Source organism: Pteropus medius, unplaced genomic scaffold, assembly GCF_902729225.1.
Source record: "Pteropus medius unplaced genomic scaffold, Ma_sr-lr_union100, whole genome shotgun sequence".
In the NCBI taxonomy this organism is placed as follows: Eukaryota; Metazoa; Chordata; class Mammalia; order Chiroptera; family Pteropodidae; genus Pteropus; species Pteropus medius.
The window spans coordinates 178,896-202,956 of NW_024351647.1; the positions used below are offsets into that span (position 1 = coordinate 178,896).

General features: G+C 37.5%; 2 protein-coding genes across 6 annotated transcripts in view; one reads left to right on the plus strand and one right to left on the minus strand.

Annotated features, from left to right (window-relative positions):
* The first annotated feature begins 3,470 nt into the window (after positions 1 to 3,470).
* On the plus strand, positions 3,471 to 18,705 carry NDUFAF1 (NADH:ubiquinone oxidoreductase complex assembly factor 1). Of its 2 annotated transcripts, XM_039843844.1 has the most exons (6): positions 3,471 to 3,554; positions 4,057 to 4,190; positions 8,465 to 9,116; positions 12,195 to 12,380; positions 16,577 to 16,651; positions 17,167 to 18,705. In XM_039843844.1, the coding sequence occupies exons 3-6, from the start codon at positions 8,541 to 8,543 to the stop codon at positions 17,314 to 17,316; spliced, it is 987 nt and encodes a 328-aa protein (XP_039699778.1). In that variant the 5' UTR covers positions 3,471 to 3,554; positions 4,057 to 4,190; positions 8,465 to 8,540; the 3' UTR covers positions 17,317 to 18,705. The 2 variants fall into 2 exon arrangements, with proteins under 2 accessions (XP_039699778.1, XP_039699779.1); XM_039843845.1 differs by lacking the exon at positions 3,471 to 3,554 and having other exon boundaries at positions 4,038 to 4,190.
* Positions 18,706 to 19,327: 622 nt separating this feature from the next.
* NUSAP1 (nucleolar and spindle associated protein 1) overlaps positions 19,328 to 24,061 on the minus strand; it is a 28,629-nt gene continuing 23,895 nt past the window's right edge. For all 4 annotated transcript variants that reach the window (XM_039843843.1, XM_039843842.1, XM_039843841.1 and 1 more), the window contains 3 exons: positions 23,445 to 23,561; positions 21,280 to 21,388; positions 19,328 to 20,229 (listed from right to left, as the gene is read on the minus strand). In XM_039843843.1, coding sequence (XP_039699777.1) covers positions 20,136 to 20,229; positions 21,280 to 21,388; positions 23,445 to 23,561 — 320 coding nt within the window. In that variant the 3' untranslated portion in view covers positions 19,328 to 20,135. The remainder of the gene's footprint in view (positions 20,230 to 21,279; positions 21,389 to 23,444; positions 23,562 to 24,061) is intronic.

Sequence of the window (24,061 nt, forward strand, 5' to 3'; positions counted from 1 at the left end):
AAAATGAGGAAAAATACAGCCATCTATAAACAAGTTGTCGATATGTAGGAGTTTTCAGAATATTCCAAATCATTAATGTATTCACTTGACAAATATTTATTGAGTGCCTAGTATGTCCCAGGTGCTGCGGGGCATTTCCTTCTAAAGCTCCTTCTATATTCTGTTTCTTCTATTTCTCTGAAGCATTACTCTATTGATTATTGCTCTTCTTTTCCATGTCTTCAATCTCTTTTTCTGCTGGCTCCTTTCTTTTAACACGTCTCTTTTGTCTGAAAAGTAAAAATGTCTTTGACCTTGTGTCTCCTCTTGCTATAACCATGTTCTGTTCTCCACAACCCTATCAGTTAGGATGCTTTTGACTGCAAGTAACAGAAAATTCAACACGCATTGACTTAAAAGCACCTATTATTGGCTCATATGGAAAAGTTCAGAAGCAGGGCTCGCTTTAGGCAAGGCTTGATCCAGCAGCTCAAAAGACTTCAGAAGGCACCTACTTCCTCTCTGTTCTTGGCTCTCTTTAATCTTTGGTATTCCACCTCATTCATACCCAGGCAGCTGTAGGTTCTCTCTGCATGGTTGCAGAATGGCTTGGATCCACCCCATTACCCAGGGAAAGATAGAGGATCTCTCTCAGGAGCATCCCAGGAAGAAAGAGGAAGGTACTGCTTCATAGAATTCTCTAGTACCCTTTGGCACTAATTGGGTTAGTTGTCAATCCCTGGGGCGAAAAGGATGGGCTATGCTGATTGGATTAGGCCAGTTAGGGCTGGAGCTAGATTTGGAGTTAATCCCACCCAAATCATTTAGCTGAGAATGGAGGAGGAATGGTTTTCCAAACAATATTTGAGGACACAGTGCTACAAAGGAGAAGAAATGCTCACTATAAGAGCCATGCTTCTGAAAATATAGGCCCTGGTCATGGTTGTACTGTCTGTCTCATCTTCCTTGAATCCAGGATAAGAATTGAACCCTATGCCCAGATCATTAATTATTTTCAAGTCACTATGCCTCAGGGTTCTGCCTCATGGGTGGAATATATTCTCATGTTCCAAGAAGTGCCTGAAGAAGGAAATTTACCATTCTAGCTGCAAACCTTGTAGACTGGACGACCCTCATCATTCCAGGTGATGCTAAAGATCACCTTAGTTACTCAGGAATATTCCTCTGCAGGCACTTCTACACAGGCATTTGCACCTAGAAAGTCACCTTTTAGATAAAATTGGGAGGCACTTTGAGCAAAAACAGATGGTTTCATTTCACAATTAAAGTACAAATCCTGTGTGGGGAATATAAAGCAGATTGGATGCTAAATGAAGTTACAACAAAGTAGTAGAAGTGGGTGAAACCTCAAAAGGGGACAAAAGCTTGTGGAACCCCACATTTAAGGAATGAAGGAGACAAAATGCACAATAATGCCTTGCTTGTTAAAACTATCTGAATCAATATTACTTGACTCTTGAAGGCTTAATTTGTGGCAAAATTTATACTTGACAAAAATCCTACTATCCATATGTTTATGAATCTCTGGCTTTCACATGTTGACCAATGCAGGAGTAATTCAGAGTTCTCTTTCCATTATCTAGGACTATACTGTCCAATATGGTAGCCACTAACCACATGTGACTATTTAAACTACTTAAAATTAAATAAAATTAAAAATTAAATTCCTCAGTGATATTAGCCACATTTGAAATGCTCAATAGGCACATGTAGCTAGTAGCTACTGTATAGAACATTGATTTATGAAACTGATATAGAACATTTCTATCATCACAGAAAGTTCTATGGGCTTAGAAGTTCTCTGAATATTTGCCTGTATTTTCCTTTGTGTCTACCTGGATATGTTATTTTCATTAAAACAGAAACTTGACTCAAAGTTGGTCAAGCTGTATAATTATAGTGGCACAAACTGGGATATATTGTGATTGTAATTGTAATGGAGGATAAAATTGCCTCAGTCTTAAGTGATTGTCATGCTCACATATGATGGGGAATGGATTGGAATTTACCTGCCTGGAGTCAATTACGACAAGAGCCATAGAAAAGTAGCACATCTTGTGTCCTGATATTTATTAAAGTGGCATCACAAAATGCCTGGCCTTTATCCCCAGAAGAAGGGTAGACGGTTGGTTCATTTTGTTTAACGGAAAATCCACTTGAACACTGCCAGCTCTTTCTAATTAGGTGACCCTTTTTACCTGCTGGTTGGTCTGGACTGCAGGATGGGCTTCCCCATCAGGAGGGACTGTCCTGGATAGGTGATCTAGGATCTCAAATCAGGCCTATTTTCTGTTGTTGGTGAATAAATGGTCATCTTGGTTTGTCATTAATCCTCCTGAGAAGTTGGTTGGCATGAAGTAATCCTCTGAGTAAACAGATACCATCAAGTTCCTGGATTAGCAGAGAACTAACCCTGGATCTGTAATGAGACCACCATGACTCCAAATTCCCGCAAAGTACTTTCCTTTTCCGAATCATTTATTTCCTTTGCCAGGGTTATACCGCAATCATCCTTAAATTCTGAAGGGATTCTATCAAGATATGAAACTGCTGAATCATATTTGCTTCTTGCCTGAAATATTGCGGTAGTCTTTGCTGGCTTGGGTCACTACTGCCCTTCGTTTGGCCTCTTGAGTCAGTACCCATTCTGTGTTGAAATTTGTGCAGGTTACTGTAGAGGTATGTATTTTAAAGGCTATGACAAAATCATTGCCTTCAGGGTTCTTACCCTCCTATTGAGAAGGCTTGTACACATAAAATGATGAGTGAGCAGTTTAATCATGTTTATAATTTAGTTTTCAATTGAATATAATTAAGTGTCAGTGTATACAGTACAAAGAATAAATACAGGATGTCAGAAGGAGGGGATTAATTTTGAGATGGATGCATTAGGGAAAGTTTTTAAGGAGAACATGGAATTTAAGATGTGTTCTAAATAGGTGCAGCCAATGTATCAATTAGGACCTATTAGTTGCAAGTTCAATTTTAGACATACAGAATTTTAGATGCTAGTGGTACATCCCACTGCTGAAACTACTATCAGGAGGTTGGAAATATATGCTGCGGTTTAGGGAAAGATTAACAAATTGTCCTTAGATAACTCATATCTGAAACTAGAAAAGAGGAAGGTGCTGGCTGGACTTTGGAGACAACTCCATTTGAGGTTGTGCGAAGAGAAAGAAGAGTCAGTGAAAGGCAGGCAGCTAGGGAAAGTTCGAGGAGGTAGGAGAAGTAAGCAAGTGTAGATTAGAGAAGTCCGATCAGAATTTCAATAAGGGAGAGGTGGTAGCGTGGAAACGAGTGATGGAGGAAACTTGGAAAAGGCAATTATATTTGGTGAGGTCTTTCGAACTCTGGAGAAGAACGGTGTTAACTGCAAGGATTACAATTCAAATTCATGCAGAGGGCTTAATTCCTGCTGTTACTATGCTAAATGCCAGAACAAAACAGTTCTGGACCAAAGAAGCTCACAGCGTGGTGGAGGAAGTGAGAAGTAAATGGATAATTAAGATACAGTGTTGAAGGTCCTAAAATAGAGGCGTGCACAAGATACAGTAAGAAGTCCTGCGGAGTGGGCGACCCCACGGGAGGGACTGGGAAACGGCGGGTAGAAAGGTTTATTGTCCAGGTGCGTGGTCTCCAAAGATTCCGCGAGAGCAATTCCAGCAGAACCAGTACTCCGAGATCATAGACAGCTCTTGGGCGGCTGCGGGGTGATGGAGCATAAGGGGACCCTGGCGCCTCGAGGCGAAGGATTGTTAACAATATATGGATCTTATTTGAAAGATGAGGGATGGAGTTTGCAGCTTGAAAATGAGATGCAGGAAGAAGAGGAAAAAAGCTTCCCTAAATTCTCCTCACTTTCTCACAGAAGGTAGAAAAATCAGGAGTGGTAGAAGCCGGGCCTTTTTGGAAGCTAGTCGACCAAAAGCCTCAGGTAGCTAGACTTGGGGATCCTTGGGGATTACCATACCCGGGTTTCCGCATCGGGCCGGAACTCTAGTGTCATAATGCCTGGTTTAGCGCCGGAACGTTTAAGCAGATGGACTTTTACAGGGAAAGTGGAGTGCGAGTCGGGAAAAGCCGGGGACCTGGACAGAATCCGCTGGTGAGCGCGTGCCCGGGAGGCAAGAGGGCGCCTGCCGGTGGTTGATGCGTCCCGGACGTGCGACCGCTACAGAGCCCAGCAGGTGAGGGTTGAGGGGATCGCCGCAGCATGGCCCGGACCGTTTCCCCACTCTAATCGGAAGCTTAACGCTTGGGCTCTAGATTTAGTTTTGCCACATACTAACTGTATGACCTCAGTCGATTTTATCTTGGAACCTGAGTTTGTCTCTATAATTGGAGTAATAATAATACCTCTCTCAGGTTGTGAGGAGTCAATGAAAATATACTTAAAACAGCTTCTAGCACATAGTAAGCCCTAGAAGCATCTTTACAGAGACTTCTCCATTTGGCTGCGTGCCTTACCAACTTTGGGCGGAATCATCCATTAATGGGTTTGACTTCGTTGGTAAAAATATGAAACAACATTTTATAGTTGAAGTTATATCATTAGAGAAGTAACACTACTAAGAGTTTGAGAAATAGGGTGAATAGAGGTAAAATCATTAACTACTATCAGGGAAATTTAAATATTACAGATGATTCTAGGACCTCAGATCAACTTTGTATTTTTCCTGATTTCCTTCTGTTTTTAGTCCATATGAAAATATACCGTTTACATGGTTTTCATTTATTCAGCAAACATTATTGAGCATGAGTTATGTTCAAGCCATAGTTCCTAAGATTAAGGAGGTCAGAGTAGTTAGGTAGTTAAAAGCAAGAGTCTAATGTTATGTAAGAGATATGCACAGGTTCTTATGGGAATATGGAGAAAGAGCAATGTCAGTGCCTTCCACAGAGGCCACCAGGAACATGCCTATAGTTGAACAAATTGGGTTTATTACTCCTTGTAGTGAGGGAGAATACAGGCCATGGGAAATCATGGGCGTCTCAGTAAGAGGGTGTTAGAAGGGATTTATTACAGACGTGTGCCACTTAATGACAGGGATACATTCTGAGAAATGCATTGATAGGTGATTTTGTCATTGTTTGAACATCATAAAGTGCACTTACACAAACCTAGACAGTACTGCTTACTGCATACCTAGGCTATATGGTATAGCCTATTGCGCCTACACTACAAGCCTGTGCAGCATGTTACTGTACAAAACACAAGATTAAATCAAGTACAAGCGAAAATAATGCAATCAAGAGAAATAGTAAGCCCAAGATGTGAGAGGCTGCTGCTGGTGTAACATGCCATTCTGTTTTGTAGCAAACTTTTTTTTTTACGAGTAGAAAGAGTACACTCTACAATAACGATAAAAAGTATAGTTTAGTGAATACATAAACCAATAATGTCATTTATTATCATTTTCAAGTATTATGTACTGTACATAATTGTATGTGCTATATTTTTATATGACTGGAAGCCCAGTAGATTTGTTTACACCAGCATCACCACAAACATGTGAGTAATATGTTGCACTATGATGTTAGGATGGCTACGATGTTGCTAGACAATAGGTATTTTTCAGTTCCATTATAATTTTATCTAATGGGACCACCGTTGTATACTTGGTTCTTTGTTGACAGAAATATTATTTGGCATGTGACTATATTGGATTTAGGCTTATGTTAAGGGATTTAGGGGGAAAGTAGTCAAGAGGTGGAGGTAATTCTATGATTAGGTATCTTAAATCTTATCTGGAAGAGAATCTTACCTGCCTAGAGTAAGGCTAATGCCATGACTGGTCAAGATATAGCATTCGCTCACATTAGCTAGGATAGAATGTTTGGCACTTCTGTGGTTTGAACATTTTTTTTTCTGTGTGCAGGCAAGATTATAGACATTTTTAATAGAGCTGAGGGTATTGCCCATGGATGTAAGGAGAAGTTAGGCCAGGGAGTTGGGCACAGTTTGGAGGGCCTTGTGTACCATTTTAAGAACTTGAATTTGTGGGGAAATTGCCGAGTTATTATAAGGGGCATACCATCATATTTAGAAAAATTCCTTTTGTTGCCAGACAAAGGATGGATTGGGAGAGGAGGGGGAGATCAGAGAGAAATCTATTAGGACTTTGCTACTTAAAAGGTATTCTTTGGGCCACAACAAGGGCATCAGCTGGGAGCTTGTTAGAAATGCAGAATCTCAGGCCCCATCCTACACCTACTAAATCAGAATCTGCATTTTAACAATATTCCCATATGATTCATAGGCACTTTAAAGCTTGAGAAGCCCTTTGTTAGGGGAATTATAATAGTCCTGGTAAGAAGCAGTAAGGCCTTGAATCAAGACACTGGTGGTGGATGTGGAGAAATGTGGAGATATTTATTCAACAAATATGAAAAGCTTTTTGCATGCCTGACACCATCCTGGGAGCTGGAAGTACCATAATGAAGATAATCTCTTCCCTCAAGACATGTCCAGTCTGGTGGGGGTAACTAACAAGTTAACTGGTCAGTAAACTATAGCAGGGAAAGTGTAAGCCTGAGTAGTTAGAACACATCAAAGAGGTGTGGGGCTTGGTGGAGTGGAGTAGTCAAGGATCGTGGAGGATGTAATAGATATCTAAGATGAGTCCCAAAGGATAAATTATCCAGGCAAAATCAGTGGAGGGCTTTCCTGGCCTAGGAGCAGCAATTGGCCAAGGCCTGAAACCCAGAGAGGGAGTACTGAGTGGCTCTTATTGGACCACAAGTTCTCTGTGATGGGAGCACAGAGTGGGGTGTGACTAGAGGTGAGGTTGGAGATATGAGCAGAGGCCAGATCTGGAGTCTTGTAGGCCCCGTGGAGAAATTTGAGCTTTATTCTTAAGACCACGAGGGAGCTTCTAAAGAGTTTTAATCAGAGAAGATAAATGATCAGTTTTGTGTTTTAGGCCCTTCTAGATGCTAAGTGGTGGGATGAGGTGGGGGTTGCAAGCCTGGAGGCAGGGAGCAGGGTGCAGTGATCTAGGAGAGAAGGTGCTGACCTATCTGTTATGGAGAGTAAAGAAGGAGGGGCATTCTATAAGGACCACCAGTCCTATGTTGTGGAGTAGTCTGGGTATTATTCTGATGTAGACTGGATTTTGGCATTTGGCGGACTTTTAATTTTCAGTTTTCCATTTAGTTTCTCATTCAGTACCATGTTCTGACTAGTGGGTGAGTTTTTGTTTTTTCTCTGTCCTGGTCTCTGAGGCTAGGACAGGAGAAAGACAAAGAAATTGGCATTGCATATTTGATTTTGCCTTATGAGCAAGTGAAACAAGTAGTAGGGAGTACTATTTACCTTTCTGGTTCTGGTAGCACTTCCTGCCAACACTCATTAAATGTTGCTACTAAGAGCAAAGCTGTTATTTTGCTAGAGTTATAGAAGTTATGTTGCTTATGTTTTACATGTAGAGAGGCAGCAGCATCTAGTGGAAAGATTTAAGGCCAGGGTTCTAGTTGTAGCTTACATATTGATTAGCATTGTGATTTTAGGCAAGTCACTTCACTTGTTCATATCTGGTTCCTGGATAAAGGAAATATCAACCTGCCTTGTTTTACAAGAGTTGTTTGTGCATTAAATGAGATAATATATCTCAGGTGATTTGAGAATATTAAGAATAGTATTTAAATGTGATGGTATTAGTGCTACTGTTGTTTAGTTTCTATCTTTGAGAAGTTCAAGTAGTGACTGATAGTCAAAGCCTTGTTACTCTAAGTGTGAGCCTTGGACTAGGAGCTTGTTAGACATGAAGAATCTTGGGGATCTTGTCAGACTTGCTGGATCAGAGAACCCTCTTACAGCCATTATTCCACCTGATCTTCAGAAGAATCCTTTAAGGTAGGTAGGGGAAGTGTTAACACAGCCTTACTCTCAAGGAAATGGAGGCCTCAAAAAAGCAACTGCTTTACCTGAGGGTAAACAGCTTTATTAGGTTGAGCCAAATGAAATTGCCAATATTCACAATACTCATAACCGAATAAGAGAGCAGAGCTAGGTATCAAGTCTGTTTTCTGACTCCACATACAATGCACACTGTAGTCTCTTTTTTTTACAGATGAAGTGCTAACATATTGCTAATTAGCCTCAGTCCTGGAGCGAATTAGTTGAATATTTTAAGAACCAAGTATTTCTTTAATCCACCATAAAAATTTGTTTTGAAATGACACAACCTTTTGAAACACATACTTGAATTATTTTGGTGTTGATTATAAACTTCATGAAAGGGACCTGTGTTTATATTTATCTTGGTATTTTTTTCACAAGGCAGTGGGATGTATTACATATAATGTAAACTGTATTCTCTTCATAGTAAGCCCTAGGTAATGTCTATAGAATTAGAAAATAAGTTCATGAATTTCACAATATATGATCCATGTCGAATTTGAAATTGTGATGTATATTCATTGCTACACTGGTAACTCTTCAATGTCTCTTTCGTTATAGGTGGAATTGGGCCATTTGCTGAAGCTTCTTTCCCTGGTAACCCAGGGAGAAATTTGCATTTTGACTTTTTCTTACCATGGCTTTAGTTCACAAATTGTTGAATAGCACTTATATTCTCAGAAAATGCCTGAAGCCAAGGGTTGCCTCCTGTCCATTTTTGAATACTCGCTTTGCAGACTTTTGTTCCAGTAGTCTTCAGAAACCAGTGGCTAGTCCCAGCACAGCTTCCTCTCAGAGGAACACTGAAGGGGGTTTGCAAGGACATCACCAGAGTGAAGTTGCTTTGGATATAACTTCTCCTGAGGAGAAGCCTGAAGTTAGTTTTGATAAAGCAATTAAAGATGAAATAAAGGAACATTTTAGGCGTTTGAAGGATGATATTGTGAATCATTGGATAGGGCCTGAAGGCCGCCCCCTGCATGAGGTCTTGCTAGAACAAGCCAAGGTTGTCTGGCAGTTTCGTGGGAAAGAAGATTTGGATAAGTGGATAGTGACATCGGATAAAACAATTGGAGGAAGAAGTGAAGTGTTCCTGAAAATGGGCAAGAATAACCAAAGTGCACTGCTGTATGGAACTCTGAGCTCTGAGGCGCCTCATGATGGAGAGAGTGGTCGCAGTGGGTATTGTGCAATGATATCTAGGATTCGAAGGGTAAGTGAGGCTTGGGAGCCTCAGTTTTCCAGTGAACTGGGGTGAACTTCATTGTAGCATGAATTACAGCAGAGAGCGTTTGTTTCTGTAAATAAAAACACCTGGTATCTCATCTATGTATAGGGTTAAATAACTACTGGGCACAAGTGTGAAGCTGAAGCACTAGGGGGAATTGGTTCTGGAGGAGGGACTACTTGTTTCTGAGCATCACTTTGGACCAGAGTAGGACATTTTTATTTGAGGAGCCCGGATATGTTAGATATTTGAATGATGATCTGGGGAGACTTGCATCTCCTCTAATGTAGGCCACAGACCCTGTAATGTTCCTTAGTGTGGATGTAGGATCAGCCTGTAGCATTTTTTTTAAGTAAACTTTTAATTTTAGAATAGTTTTAGTTTTACAGAAAAATTGCAAAATAGTACAGAGAGTTCCTGTGTACCCTTCACTTAGCTTCTCCAATTGTTAAGCATCTTACATTGCTATAGTACCTTTGTTATGATTGAAAAACCTACATTAGTCCATTACTATTAACTAAATTCAGACTCTATTTGGATTTCACTGGTTTTTCCACTAATATTCTTTTTCTGTTCCAAGACCTTATCCAGAGTACCACATTACATCTACTTATCATGTCTCCTTAGTCTCTTCTGGTCTATAACAGTTTCTTAGTCTTTCCTTATTTTTCATGAGGACTTGAAAAACACTGGCCGGATATTTTTTTGTAGAATGACCCTCAATTTGGGATTTTCTGATTTTTTTTTTTTTTTTCTCCAAGTTAGACTGGGGTTCTGGGTTTAGGAAGAATGCTACAGAATTAAAGTACCCTTCTCACCACATCATATCCAGGCACATGCTAGCAATATCATTGATATGTTAACCTTGACCACCTGGTCAAGGTAGTGTGTGCCAGGTTACTCCATTTTTAAGTTACTTTATATCTTTCTATACTCTGTTCTTCGGAAGCAAGTCACTAAGTGCTTCCTACTTTCAAGACATGAGGTAGGGTGTGGGATTAAGTTCTATCACCTGGAAGGTGTAGTATTTACATAAATTATTTGGGATTCTTCAGAAAGGAAGATTTGTTTCTTCTCCCACACTTATTTATTCATTCATTTAGTATTGACTCACACTTTGGGTTATAATTCAATACTGTGTTATTTTGTTGCTCAAATTGTTCCAGCTTTGGCCATTGGGAGCTCTTGCAGGTTGACTCCTGTTCTTTTGATATGCCCCCATCCTTTTGTTTTTTTGAGCACTTTTTGGCACTACAAGATGTTCTCAGCTCATCCTGTCCCAACCCTAGAATTAGCCTGTTCTGGAAGGAGCCCTGGTTTCCTTTTTTTGGAGAATAGTATTAGAAACCAAGATCTGGGCATTCGAGTATGCTTGCTGCTACTGGGTTGACACTACTTCTAGGACATCTCAGTAGACATAGCTAGGAAGTAAATGTATGTATACCAACCTGTGGAAACACGTCTATAATTATTTCTGTGTATGAAGCTAAATATGAGTTTTTACTAATGCTCTGACTCTAATTCAATACCATGTAGTTCAGTCTAGCCTTCCCCCTCTTGCTTATCTTTAACTTCACTCTGTAACAGCAAGAAATATGTCTCCCACCATTTACCATCCATTTACTTAATTCAACCCCAGTATGCAAGTAAAGCAGTTTCAGAATTTTTAACCCATAACATGATGAGAGACAACCTTACCAACTAGAATACAGAGTTTATGTAAAGTTTCTTTTGTCTCTAGCCTTACAGTTTCCAATCAGAACTCTATTTCCCAAAGTTACTTAAGTCAGTTCCTTTATCTCACCACTGGCCTATGGCTTTTTGTGAATTTGCTGACCAGGTATTATTCCAGGGTTGCCTTGGGCAGGCTCCCATGCCTGGCCTTGGCCACAGCTCCTGGATGTTGGCTTGGATACTGTACTTTAAGGAGAAAGGCAAATGTTAGGAGTATTATTAGGCTCCCTGTCTTCAGATAATGGGGAAAAAGAAAGGTATGTGTTCTTTAGGAAGCAACAAACTATACATACAAACATTTTTTCAGGCCCTAAAAATCCACAAAATGGATTTGGTCCGTCCACAGCAGAATGTAATTCTATGGCTAGATATACTGTGGAGTAATGAAAAATGCTGATAACAATTATTAAGTGTACTCTGCCAGTCCTTGTGCTAATTGTATACATTATCCCTTTTATTCATCACAACAATATGGTAAGGTATGATCACCCCAATATTACAGATGAGGAAACTGAGGCTTAGGGAGATTGAATAACTTGTCCAAAGTTATACAGCTAGTAAATACTAGTTCATATCTGTACGCTGGTATCCTTGAAATCAGATTATCTCTGAGATTAAATAAACAACTTTGGAAATTAACACTAAATTCCACTTTCAAAAAGAGAGAATATGGATAGTTGTTAAGAACACAGATTTTGGAGTTAAACAGCACTGGATTTATCACTGATTAGTTGGCTGCTCAGTTTCTTCTATAAAATGGAAACAATTGTATTAGCTACCTCATAGGGCTATTGTAAGGATTGTCTGGCAGTTTCGTGGGAATTATGCATGCAGAATACTTAATGCAAAATACTTATGCATGCAAAATACTTAAATTATGCATGCAAAATACTTAATGTAAGTTTTCAATGGATGGTAGCTGTTGTTATAAAACATCAATTTTAAACTTGAGCTCTTTCAGTTTTCTAATTTATGGGAAGGCAGTTTCATTAAATTGCCCACACAGAAACCATTGCTCCATCAGACCAGGGAAAGGAAAGTATGTACAGTAATTCTTTTCCATTTAGTAACACATTTGAGTGCATACCCCATGTAAACACTGTCCTGGGCTAACATGTCTTGAACATGTAACTTACCTTAGAAACATAACTAGATCAATATTTCGTACTGAAAAAAGAATCACCAGATTTACCTGTCTCCTTATGGTGATAGAGCAGAAAAAGACAGAAAAATAGGTGGTGGATCCTTTTGTTGCTACAAAAGATAATGACTCACATTTTGCTAAAAATGGAAAATGAGGTGAAATTAACTTTCTTTTCTGTACCTTAGGGCCCTTTTGAGAGAAAAAAGTCTTATGATTGGTCCCAGTTCAACACTTTGTATCTCCGTGTCCGAGGAGATGGTCGGCCTTGGATGGTGAATATCAGTGAGGACACGGATATAATCCAGAGGAAGAATCAGATGTACAGTTATTTCATGTTCACCCGTGGGGGGCCCTACTGGCAGGAGATCAAGGTAACAGCACAAGTCTTTACTGTGTATGAAATGAGGTCTTTTGAGATCATGGTTACATTGTAGTTTTTTTTTTTTTCCTGAGTCCCTTTGGAAGATGTGGGAAGGGAAAGAAGGAAGAGAACCTAGGGACAAGATTTACATAATTTGACTTTTTCTTTCATTAATTAAATGTTAAAATAAAGAAATATTTTTAATTAAATGTTAAATGTTAAAATAAAGAAATTATTTTAAATTATGTTAAATTAAAGAAATGTTAAATGTTGAAATAAAGAAATATTTTTGGTAAGGATATGGCCAGGTGCATGCTAAGTCACAGATATATCTCTGCTCTGTGCCCAAGTAGACATTTTTAAGTTTCTGCTATATCACCTCTTCCAGACAACTCTACTAAGCTAGTCTCCCTATCTTCGTAGAAAGCCTTCCTTAAAAGGAATAAATACTTCATATTTTACGACCATCAAAATTTTTCTTTATTTTTTTGTAGTATAAGGCAGTCTTATTTTGTAAATGAGAAGTTATGAGAAGGTAAAAAATGTTAACCTGGAAGAGAATTAAGTGGAAATTCAGGGAATGAGGGCAAAATGAAATGTCCATTCCTGACTAGTGAGGTTTTAATCCATAAACTCAAAAGAAAGTCTCCATTTTGCTCATACTTAAACCTAAGCCTCATCCTGGATTCCTTTCTTCCTCACCCTGTATTCAGTCTATTAACAAATCCTGTTACCTCTACTTCCAAAATACACCCAGAATCTAACATTGCTAGCCATCTCTTCCACTCTCACCCTAGTCCAGGCCTTTGGATTATTGCAGTGGCTTCTTTATGGATTTCTCTTTGTCCTCTTGCCCCTTAAAATCCACACTCCACACAGCAGCCAGAACGAGCTTTCTAAAGAATAGCTTAGATCACATCACTCACATGCTTAAAATCCTTCAGTGGTTTCCCCTTATAATTAGAATAAAGTCCAAACTCCTTAACATGTTTCCCTGGGCCTCTACTGTCAGACCCCATTTTCATCTTCAGTCTCCACTCCTTCCTCCCTCCTGCACACTGGCTCGCTCCTTTTCTGTGTGTCAAACTCAACAAGCTTTCTTTCATCTCAGACCCTTTGTATTTTGTGTTGTATCTCCTGATATGCTCTTTCTCCATATCTTCACCTGCTTCTTCTTTCCTGTCATTCACTTCTCAGCTCAAAAGTTGCCTCACAGAGTCTTTTCCTGATCCCTTTAGCTAGAGTTGCAGCCTCTAACCTAGTCACTCTGTTTAATTTTTTTCAAATAACTCATCGCTATGTAAAATTATTTTGTTCATTAACTTGTCTATTTTATTGTTACTCTCTACTCTGCTCCCTTGGAACATAAATTCTCTAAATTCTGAGAGCAGGAACTTTATATGGTTCATATCTGTTTTCCTTGTACCTAAAACGGTGCTTGGCATTTAACAGGCTTTTGATACATATTTGTGCACTAATATAGCTATATAACCAAAATATTACATTTGTAACACTTGTATATAAGTAATATATATAATAATTTATTAAACAAGTATTTAATTTTAGAAAATTTGGAATATGCAGAAAAGGAAAAAATATCTTGTAGTACCATTACCCAGGGATAAAATACTATTTTTATTTTAGTATGTACCTTCAGACTTTTATATTTACACTTTTTTTTACAAAAATGGTATTGTGCCAGTGCTGTTTTATAACATATATTTTTCACTGAACTGAATTTTATATACAACTTTCTGTAGAAATATATTTCTACATCATTTTTAATAAATGCATTTTATTTTATAAATAGACCACAATTTACTTAATCCATCCTCTATTGTTGTACATTTAGACGTTTTCAGAGTTTTTCACTATTGTACTAAACTCTGAGGTAAACATCCTTAATTATTTTCTTAGGATATATTCCTGGAAATAAAATTCCTAGAATAAACGATATGTACATTTTTAAAGACTTTGATGCGCATTGCTAAATTATTCTCCAATATCACCACCGTGTAATCATTAACAATTACTTTTTCCCTAAAATATGTGTAGTCTTAATCTTTGGCTAGAAATAATTGTTTGCAACAGCTCTGTTTAAAGTGTTAAGGAAAGTGTTAGGGATTTAAAAATATTAAATGTTATTAATTGCTATTCAATTCTTCATGAATATTTTAGTAAACATAAGTGAGATGCTCAAATATTTACTCTGATTACAAAGAGAAAACAGAGAAGAAAATTATGTATATAGTTTTCCATCATTTGTAGAGAGAAAAATAACTATTTATCCTTTCCTTTTTAAGCAGTTTTACAGATTAATGTTCTTTCTTGGCTTCATTTTTTTTCCAGGCTAAAAAAAATCTAGTTCGCATGGTGTGGACAGTGATTTAAAAGAATTATGTGCCAAAAACACAAGAGATTAGTTTGAGGGAATGAGTGAGTTGGGTGACCGATACCTCTTGAATGGCAGGTAGTGTTCATTGTATTTCTAAAATGTATGGAATAATGAGGTAGATAGTGCCAAACTAGGATGCAAAATGAGAAATTGGTGGTTGCAGGGTAGAGCTTTGTTTCTATTTGACAGGAATGAAGGAAGCAAGTGAAATGAGGATGTGACTGTATTTAGATTTGCTATGTGAGCAATATGATCTTGTGCTATGATGGTTTATTTATTATGAGCTTTGAACTGAGTTTTTTTTTTCACGTCAATAAGTGTTTTTGCTGATAAATAACCTGAACAGTACATTTAAAAAATTCATTATTGTTTGGTTCAAAAATCAAAATAGAAAAATGTACACGAACTCTCACTCTCATGTCCCTATTCACCCTTTTTCAGACTATCCTCTGTAGTCAACTTTTATTAAGTTTCCCATGTAGCTTTGCAGTTTCTTTATGCAAATATAAGTTAATATGATTACTATTGTTTTCTCCATTTTTTTACTAAAAAATAAAATTGCAATACTTTATCTTCTGCACCTGTTTATATTTTTAAAATTGAGAACCTGGAGAGCTTCTATATCACTACATGGAGTCATTCTTCATTCTTTATTTTGTTTGGTACTTTGTTATGTGGATATCTCATAGTTGATTGAATGAGTCCTAGATTGATAGACACTTGGGTTGTTCCCAATTGCTATAGTAAATATTTTATTAGTTTTTTTTGAGATGTTTTAAAATTTTATATATTTTTTAAAAATGTGATTATACTGTAGATTTTGTCTATATCCTTTTTGACTAATAATGTGGAGGTCTTCTTTTTTTTTTTGCTATTAGGAAAAGCTGTTATTTGTCAGACTTTATCTGAAATATAAATTCCTAAAAGTGAAATTGGTAGGTCAAAGTTATGACATTTCAAATTTTGATAGATATTGTTATTTTCTGTTGCTACCTAAAAAACTTACCATAAACTTAGCTTCGGAAACTTGCATTTATTAGTTCACAGTTCTGTAGGTCATGAGTTGGGACATAGTATGGCTGGGTTCAGTGCCTCAGGCCTTATAAGGCCAAAATCAAGGCATCAGCTGGGCTGTATTCCTTTCTGGAGGCTCTGGGGAAGAATCTTCCAACCTCATTCTAGTATTGGTTCCTGTGATTATAGGGCTGATGTCCTTGTTTCTTTACTGTCAGCTAGGAGTTACTCTCAGCTTTTAGAAGCTGCCCACTTCCGTGCCATTTAGCTCCCTCCATCCTCAAAACCAACAGTGGAGAATCTCCCTCAACCCCACTGAATCCTTCTTATGTGGCCAGTCCATAAACCAGTCTCGCTTATGGGTTCAAGTGATTAAGTCATGCCTACAGAGGATAATCTTCCCTATTTAAGGTCAACTGATTTAAAGCCTGCCTTCCGCACAGTTCCTTCAGAGCAGTACTGAGATTAGTGTTCGAATACCTGTAAGGCGTGTGTACACTAGAAGGTGGAAATCTTAGAGGCCACCTTAGAATCCTGCCTATCACAATTGCCAGCTGCCCTCTCAAAGAGCTGTACTGATTTGTACTTCTACTTTTTCTGTTTCTCTCCACCCCCATTTTTCTATTGGGTTGATTAATCTTTTGCTGTTATATATCTGTGATCCAAAATACTAGCCACTTGTGATAACTGCATATATTAAATAATTTTAGAATTAAACTTAAACTATTTTTACATACAGATACCTTAGTTAACTTACATTTCAGCTGTGAAGTAAATGGTTTTGTTTTTTTTTTCAGATTCCTTTCTCCAAATTTTTCTTTTCTAATCAAGGAAGAATCCGGGATGCTCAGTACCAGCTTCTCCTTGACAAGGTAACATTTTCTTCTACTTTCACTCAGAACTATATTATCTTTAGTGAAACAGAACTCCTATAAGTTCAGTCTATTTTTGAAGGCTGGCAAATGAAATTTTAAAATTCCTACTCAAGGCCACCCCTGTAATACCTAGACAGATGTTGATTCAGACCTATCCTTTGAGCCAAACCCCCATCTGGGAGAAATTTCTTTATGGTCTTCTTTTCAACGTGCCTACATTTTATTTTAGCTTTAAAATAAGAAAACAAGTATTAAGGTTTTCAAGAGAGCTTCAAGGAACCTCCATTAGACTGATTAGTTTTAAGTAGTACTGCATTAAAGAGAGATAAGTAGAATGTTGAAAGAAAAACAGCTCTGTACTTCCTCTATAATTTGCTACAGTACATGAGAACTATGGTATACTTGCTAAAGGCTGATAGTGTAGAGACCCAGCTATAGTAATCACCCTTGGAATTTTAAAACTCTAGTACATTAATGTATACAATTTTGATTAATTTCTCTTTTAAATTTAGATCTCTTCTATCGGATTTACCCTAGCTGATAAAGTAGATGGTCCATTCTTCCTGGAAATAGATTTTATTGGAGTGTTTACTGATCCAGCCCACACAGAAGAATTTGCCTACGAAAATTCTCCAGTGCTTAACCCAAGACTTTTTAAATAGAGATCATGTGGTAATTTTGTAATACTAAACCAAGGGGAGTAGTATGCATGATGACACAGAAGCAAAATAAAATATTTCTTTAATGGCATCCAATCAAGAGCTGGTATGTATTCCCTAAGACAAAGCTAACTGCTGCTGCTAAGTAAGGGACCATATAGGAGGAAACAGCATGAAACCAGTTTCTAAGCTATACCTTTATTTAAAGAATGCAAGTACTAATGCACAGGTATGATATAAATAACTGTTTTTAGACTGATTCTTCTTAGAAACAATTCCTACGTGACTAGATGGTTTCTAAAGTAAGGACTCTCCAAAATGACTGTTGATGGCCTTCTACCACTCTATTCCTTATAGGTTTCTTCTGTTTTCTAATCCATCTTTGAGGAAAGGAGACTGCTGAAGAATATTAAGATGCTGTAGAAGTCACTGAGACATACCTATTTAGTCTTTTTAGGCTGCTATAAGAAGTTACCAGAGGCTAGGTCGCTTCAACAACATATACTTCTCATCAGTTCTGGGGCTGGGAAGTCCAAGATCAAAGTACCTGCATATCTGGGGTCTGGTGAGTGTCTGCTTCTTGGCTTGAAGATAGCTGCCTTCTTGTTATATCCTCACATGCTCTCTTTCTCTTCTTTCAAAGGCATTAATCCCATCATGAGGGCTCCACCCTCATGACCTAATTACCTCCCAAAAGCCCCACCTCCAAGTACCATCACACTGGGAATTAAGGGTTCAACATATGAATTTTTGGGCGACACATAGTCCATAACACCTACTTAGAGAGCTGGTCTGCCAAAGATGCATAATCTTTACCAGTTCTTTATAGTGACTTTTACTGTAACCACTAGAGAAACTAAATCAGGTATTAGACTAATGTCCCTAACGCTTCCCTAGTCATTTTAAGTATTACAGCAATTGCATCTACCAAAAATAAAATCTGATTAACAGTTTAAATTGATCAATTCTTGTCATCTCAGAGGAGATAGGAAACTATAATATAGTCAGAGTACCCTAAGCAAGCCAAGTTAAAAATAAGAATATACAAAGGCTATATATAAATAGCTTTTCCATTATCTTGGCCTAAAATCTATTTTATATATTTTCACATAATTATCTTTTTATTTTTAATAGCTTTATTGAGGTATAATTTACATAACAAAGTTTGCCTGTTTTAAGTCTACAATTCAATGATTTTTAGTATATTTACAGAATTGTGCAGTCTTTACCACAAGTTAATTTTAGAAAATTTCCATCAGCCTAAAGAGAAACCTTAATACTCCTTTGCAGTCACTTCTCATTGCCACCCCCAGCCCCAGGTAACTACTGATCTACTTCCTCTGTAGACTTAGCTTCTTCAGATATTTCATTTAAATAGAATCATACAATATATTACCTTTGTGTCTGGCATGTCTTTGTGTCTGGCATGTCACTTAGCATGTCTTTGAGGTTCATCATGTTGTAGCATGTTATCGGTACATTATTTTTTAGTGCATAATCTTTTTTAATCCATTCATTCATTGATGGACAGCTGGATTTTTCTCCACTTTTTGGCTACTATAACACTGTTACAAATATTTGCATACAAGTTTTTGTGTGGACATGTATTTTCATTTCTCTTGGGTATATATACCTTGGTGTATAACTGCTAAGTCATATGGTAGACATACATTTAACTTTTTAAAGAAACTACTAAATTTTTTCAAAGTAGTTGTATCATTTTACCTTCCCAGCAGCAGTGTATTTGAGGTTTCTTGATTGATTTGGTCTCTTTCTTGATAGCAAAATCTGAATTTATTAAGCACCCAGGAGTATGTTCTGCAGATTCGTATATGTATAACAATTATTATAACAATCTGATAGGTGTTATGAAAGTACAAGAGAAGGACTTGGTCGTTTCTTCTTGGGGTAGGAGTGGGTGGGCAAGAAAAGATGCATGAAGAGTATAAGCTCTTGCTAATCTTAGCTGATCAACTAAATCTTGGAAGCCAATTATGTTTACAAAGAATAAATCTACCACTGTGAGAAAAAATTTTATTTATGAAAACCTTAAGCAGTACAAAACTCAGAAGGTCCACTTTGGTGCAACAAACATGGATATGATGCTAAGCAACTCTAGTCTTTTCCATAAATTGTATAAGATTTAAGTTTGACACAGCATAGTAATCCTTACAGCAATCCTCAAACTTCAATATGGCCCTGTATATTTTTAAATAAGCAAGGCTAGAATGAGCTATAGTTTGTTTTTAAGAATATATTGAGTGACAGATGGCAACTGCATGAATTGATATGAACAAAGGTGCATATAAGCTTAAAACACTTCACATAGTTAAAATATTGTTGCCATAACCAACCCATATGGCCCACAGTTTCATTAAGACTACTAGATTCTCTAGAGCATCAAGTGGCTTTTCCCAGCTTACCCTGTTTATAACTTGTTATTGTTCAATTTCTACTAAAGCCTATGGTATAACTAGCTACTGATAGGTAATTGCTTTTGCCTAGAAGACTGGAGTTCTGTTAATATTAGAACCAGCAGAGGGAATTGACATTAAAAATCTAGGTCAAGAATCTATAGGATGGGTCTCATTAGAAAACTGGGTTGTACAGGGACTTAGGTTAAAACTATTTTGAAGAATTTGTGAGCTTTAAGGTAATAACATCTTTTCAGAGACTGTAACATATGAAGAACCCACCAACACTACATATTATGAACAAAGTTAACAGAAAAAACTTGACTAAAGTAGGGAGGACAGTATAAAAATATTTACAAAAAAGGTTCAGAATAAAGAAATATTTACAGGATGTTAAAAAAAAAACTATTAATCTGCAGCCATAATGAGGCCTCTTCGAGCTTCCAAAACCTTTGCTTTCTTCTCCTTTCGTTCTTGCACATGTTTCTTCCGCTGTTCCTCCCTAAGCGAGACAGGTACACATTAGGTTCTAGTGAAGCTCCACAACAGACCACTTTAAAGCGCTTATTGTTAGACTAATGTCCAAACTTAAAATGACATCCAGCACATTTGGAGGACACTTATAGGACACTGCACTCTATCTGGTGGTCTGTGTGTGATGGAAGCCACATCTGTAAGTCATTGTGTTAAAGGGCTAGAAATTGGTATTTTCCTTTTTATCTTAATGCAACATTCTAAAGTCGAGCAAAGAACTGGAACCAGAAGGTACATTGGTGACTGAATTCAACCCCTATAGTTTTTATTTATTTTAAATGAGAAATTTCTACCTCTGGAAGTCAAAGTTCAAGCTCAAAATTATATAGCCTAATTAAAATGTTGGAGCCAGGGTCTACTGACTTAAGCTACTGTTTTTCTGAAAAGGATTAGAGAAAAATAAAAAGCCCAGGATCATGTTAATGATCTTAATAGCAAATATAGTTAGTAAAGGTCTTGGTAGCAGCTGGATATAGGCAAGTCAAATGACAGGTAACCACATATCAGGAGTTTCTTGCAGGGAATCACCAACCAGGACCAGCTGCAGCCCAGAGTGAGCTCCAGCTTTAACTTAGTTTTCATGCAGAAGAAAGCCTCTAAGGGCAACCTGGGGGTTTTCCTCTGGTAGGGCCCTGAAGCCTAGTAAGCTTAGTTTCCCTGAGAGTGAGGAATTTACATTTATCTGCATGCCTAGGTTCCATGGGCACTTCAGTTGGTGTCTTGAGGGATATTCAGGTACACTATTTGGGAGATAGGTCATGTAAGAGCAGCCCTCTGAATCTGAGTCTTCCTCTGAATCACCTGTAGAGCTCTGAAAACAATGCAGATGCTTGGGCCCCACCTCAAACCTACTGAATTAGAACCCATTGTGCTGGGGCCCAGGCACACTGCTTTTAGAAAGCTACATTTCTACTTCCAGCCCCTTAAACACCATTTACTGGGATTCCCTCAGAGGTTCTACTTTTATATGGTCTTTCAAAATTAACAGAATTATAGAACTGGATAATAATGTACTCACCTAGCCTGGAGACGAGGTTGTTTGTACATTTTCTTATGGAAGCTAACTCTGTTTACATGCTCATTCAGAGATTTATTTTCTTTAGATTGTCCCCATGGTTTTAGTTTTCCTAGTTTAGGACAGAGACAAAGACAGATTTATGAAAATTCTTGTATTAATATTCTCAATTTTATTAATCTGTGGCTACTTGTTTGCATTATACTTTGTTTTATAGACATTTGCCAGTATAAGTCTCCTATTAATTTTAATTTCATATTTCACAGATATAAATTGCATTTTTTCTCTAAAAAAATGTATTCTACTTTTTTTGTGTGTGTTCTACTTTTTAATTCTTGGAAAGTCATGGGAAAAAAATCTTAATACTAAAAAACAAACTCCTATTAAAAGCACACAGCACATTAAAAAAAGCCATCATAACCAAGTAGTTTATCCCATAGGTATTATGTTTATTAATTATAAAAGTAGTATTTCACTTGTAGTTTGTTGTTATTATTACTTGTTAAAATGTATATGGAATGGAATGAATGGGAATACTTTGTTGGCTTTAGAACTGGAACCAAATTTCCAGATGTTTATATGTTGCTTTATTTGTATACATTATGATCTATTTCTGAGTACCAATGATTATCATTTGTGGTGTTTCCAATTTTATAAAAATTACTTCCACACCCATTGTATCATTTAATCAATAACTGCTGTAGTACTTATTTATTTTCCCTTCCATAAAGGAACTAAGTGATTTGTCTAGGATATGAAAATAATCAGCACAGATGAAGCTTTACATCCAGGTTTTCTACTGTCAGTCGAAGTTAGTGGTGGTCACAGTCATTTCCACAGCAAATACTTTTTGAGCACCTGGTATATTGCCAGGGACTGTTGTAAGTACTGGGGACATAGCAGTGAACCGAGCAGTCAAAGATCCTTGCTCCCTTGGGCTTACATTTCAAATGTAGAGGTAGATAGTCAAGTAACATAACATCAGGTGGTGCCACGTGCTAAGAAGAAATGTAAAACAGGCTAAGGAATAAAGAGTGTGGGAGGCAGGGAGGAGAGGAAAGGCCTGAGTTGGTGACAGCTGAGTGGATGCCCCATTTAAATGAGGGAGCAAGCTATGCAAAGGTCTGTGAGAATAGTATTCCAGGTAGAAGAGAGGGATAACAAGTTCAAAGACCAGGAGGTGGGAATGAACTCAGTGTATCTGAGGAGCTGAAACACTAGTGTGGTTGGCACAAAGTCAGGGAAGGGAGGAGGCAATGATTGAGGTTGAGAGAGAGATGAGAAACCTTGAGGTTCTGAGCAAGGCAGTGATGTACTCTGGTTTGTTTTCAAGGTCATAGTAGGGCAAACAGGCTGTTCTAGAAGCCCAGGTAAGAGATGATGATGACCTGGATCGAAAAGAGTTGAAATAAAGAAAGGGTAAAGTGGTCAGATTAAAGCTCCATTTCAAAGGTAGAGGAGAAAGGACTTGGCTCAAGGCCTGGATATGAGGTCTGAGAGAGAGAGTGAGGAGCCAAAGAGGGCTCCTAGGTTTCTGCCCTGACAACTCAGTAGGTAGAGGTGCCATTGCCACAGATGGGAACACTTGGGGGCGGGGAAATGGGTGTGTGAGAAAAGTAGATTTTTTCTTTTTACCACAGTTCAGTTGACTAACTGCTAAAGAAGATTTATGTTTTCATTATTCTTGTTTCATTGACATTAGTAATTTAAAGATAAACACTGTTACGTAAACATGATTACTGTAGGAAGTTTTCTTTTTTTAAAGTAATTCCAAAAACACTGAAATATCACAGTAAGTATAGATATTTTAAATAGATGTAAGGATATTTTAATATATGCCCAAGACTGACATCTAGGCAATAAATGTCCCAGGTTATTAGACTGGTGGTTCCCAGCCAGCCTAGGATCCTTTGAAAGCTGTAAAGAAAACATTCATATATGTTTTCTTCTGAACTTCTGAGTTTCTTGGTTTTGAAGTGAATCAATTATTTAGTATTTAATGGACATTCTTTTTAATCATGGGTCATGTGGACACAGGGATGCGGGTAGGTATTCTAGGTGGTCAAGTAAGGCTTCCACTGAGTCACTAGAATTTTTCACATTCTCAGTTACAGAATTGGTTAATCTTTAGTCTTAACACGTCTTGTACGTCAAACATCCTCACATACCTTTGTGTGGTTCATAGTTGAGGGGACGAGACAAACTTGCTTTGAGATCAAACACTGGTTTCCTATGGGAGACCGGAGTCTGTGTTGCATCAGCTGTCAACCTGAGTGGGGTAATAACTAAAAAAAAAGCCAACACACAAAACCCAAGGGCTTAATTAGAAAAAAAAGACTCGTTATAATTTTTTATTTAAGTATTGCTACTCAATCTTAAAAACATAATTTATAGAACAGTCTGACACAGGTGTAATGTTAAAAAGGGGCAGAAAAGAATAACCAAGGAATGCTAAGCACTGACATTTGTTTCCCCCGTTAGCAGCAGCCCAATAGTCTAAACATTATGACACTTCTTAGGATCAGCAGGGCGTTTAGAATCCTGTTTAAAGAATCAACTGGGTAATTTTTCAGGCTGTTTCCCTGATACTATTTATCCTTCTTAAAAATTACATATTATTAATAGTAACATTTTTATTAACACACATATAAGCCTTCAAGGAACCTAATCACATATAGATGAAAAGATTCATGGTTCTGGTTTTTATTAATAAAAGCTATTATTTAAGAATGTGAAATTTTGTACCATAAAAGTTAAAAATATACCAGGAGAGTATAATTTAGTA

Bases quoted from the DNA above. Each gene is read 5' to 3' on its own strand.
- NDUFAF1 (XM_039843844.1), top strand. From the start codon at position 8,541: ATGGCTTTAGTTCACAAATTGTTGAATAGCACTTATATTCTCAGAAAA. The intron at 9,117-12,194 runs GTAAGTGAGGCT...TCTGTACCTTAG, and splicing joins TGATATCTAGGATTCGAAGG to GGCCCTTTTGAGAGAAAAAA. The intron at 12,381-16,576 runs GTAACAGCACAA...TTTTTTTTTCAG, and splicing joins CCTACTGGCAGGAGATCAAG to ATTCCTTTCTCCAAATTTTT.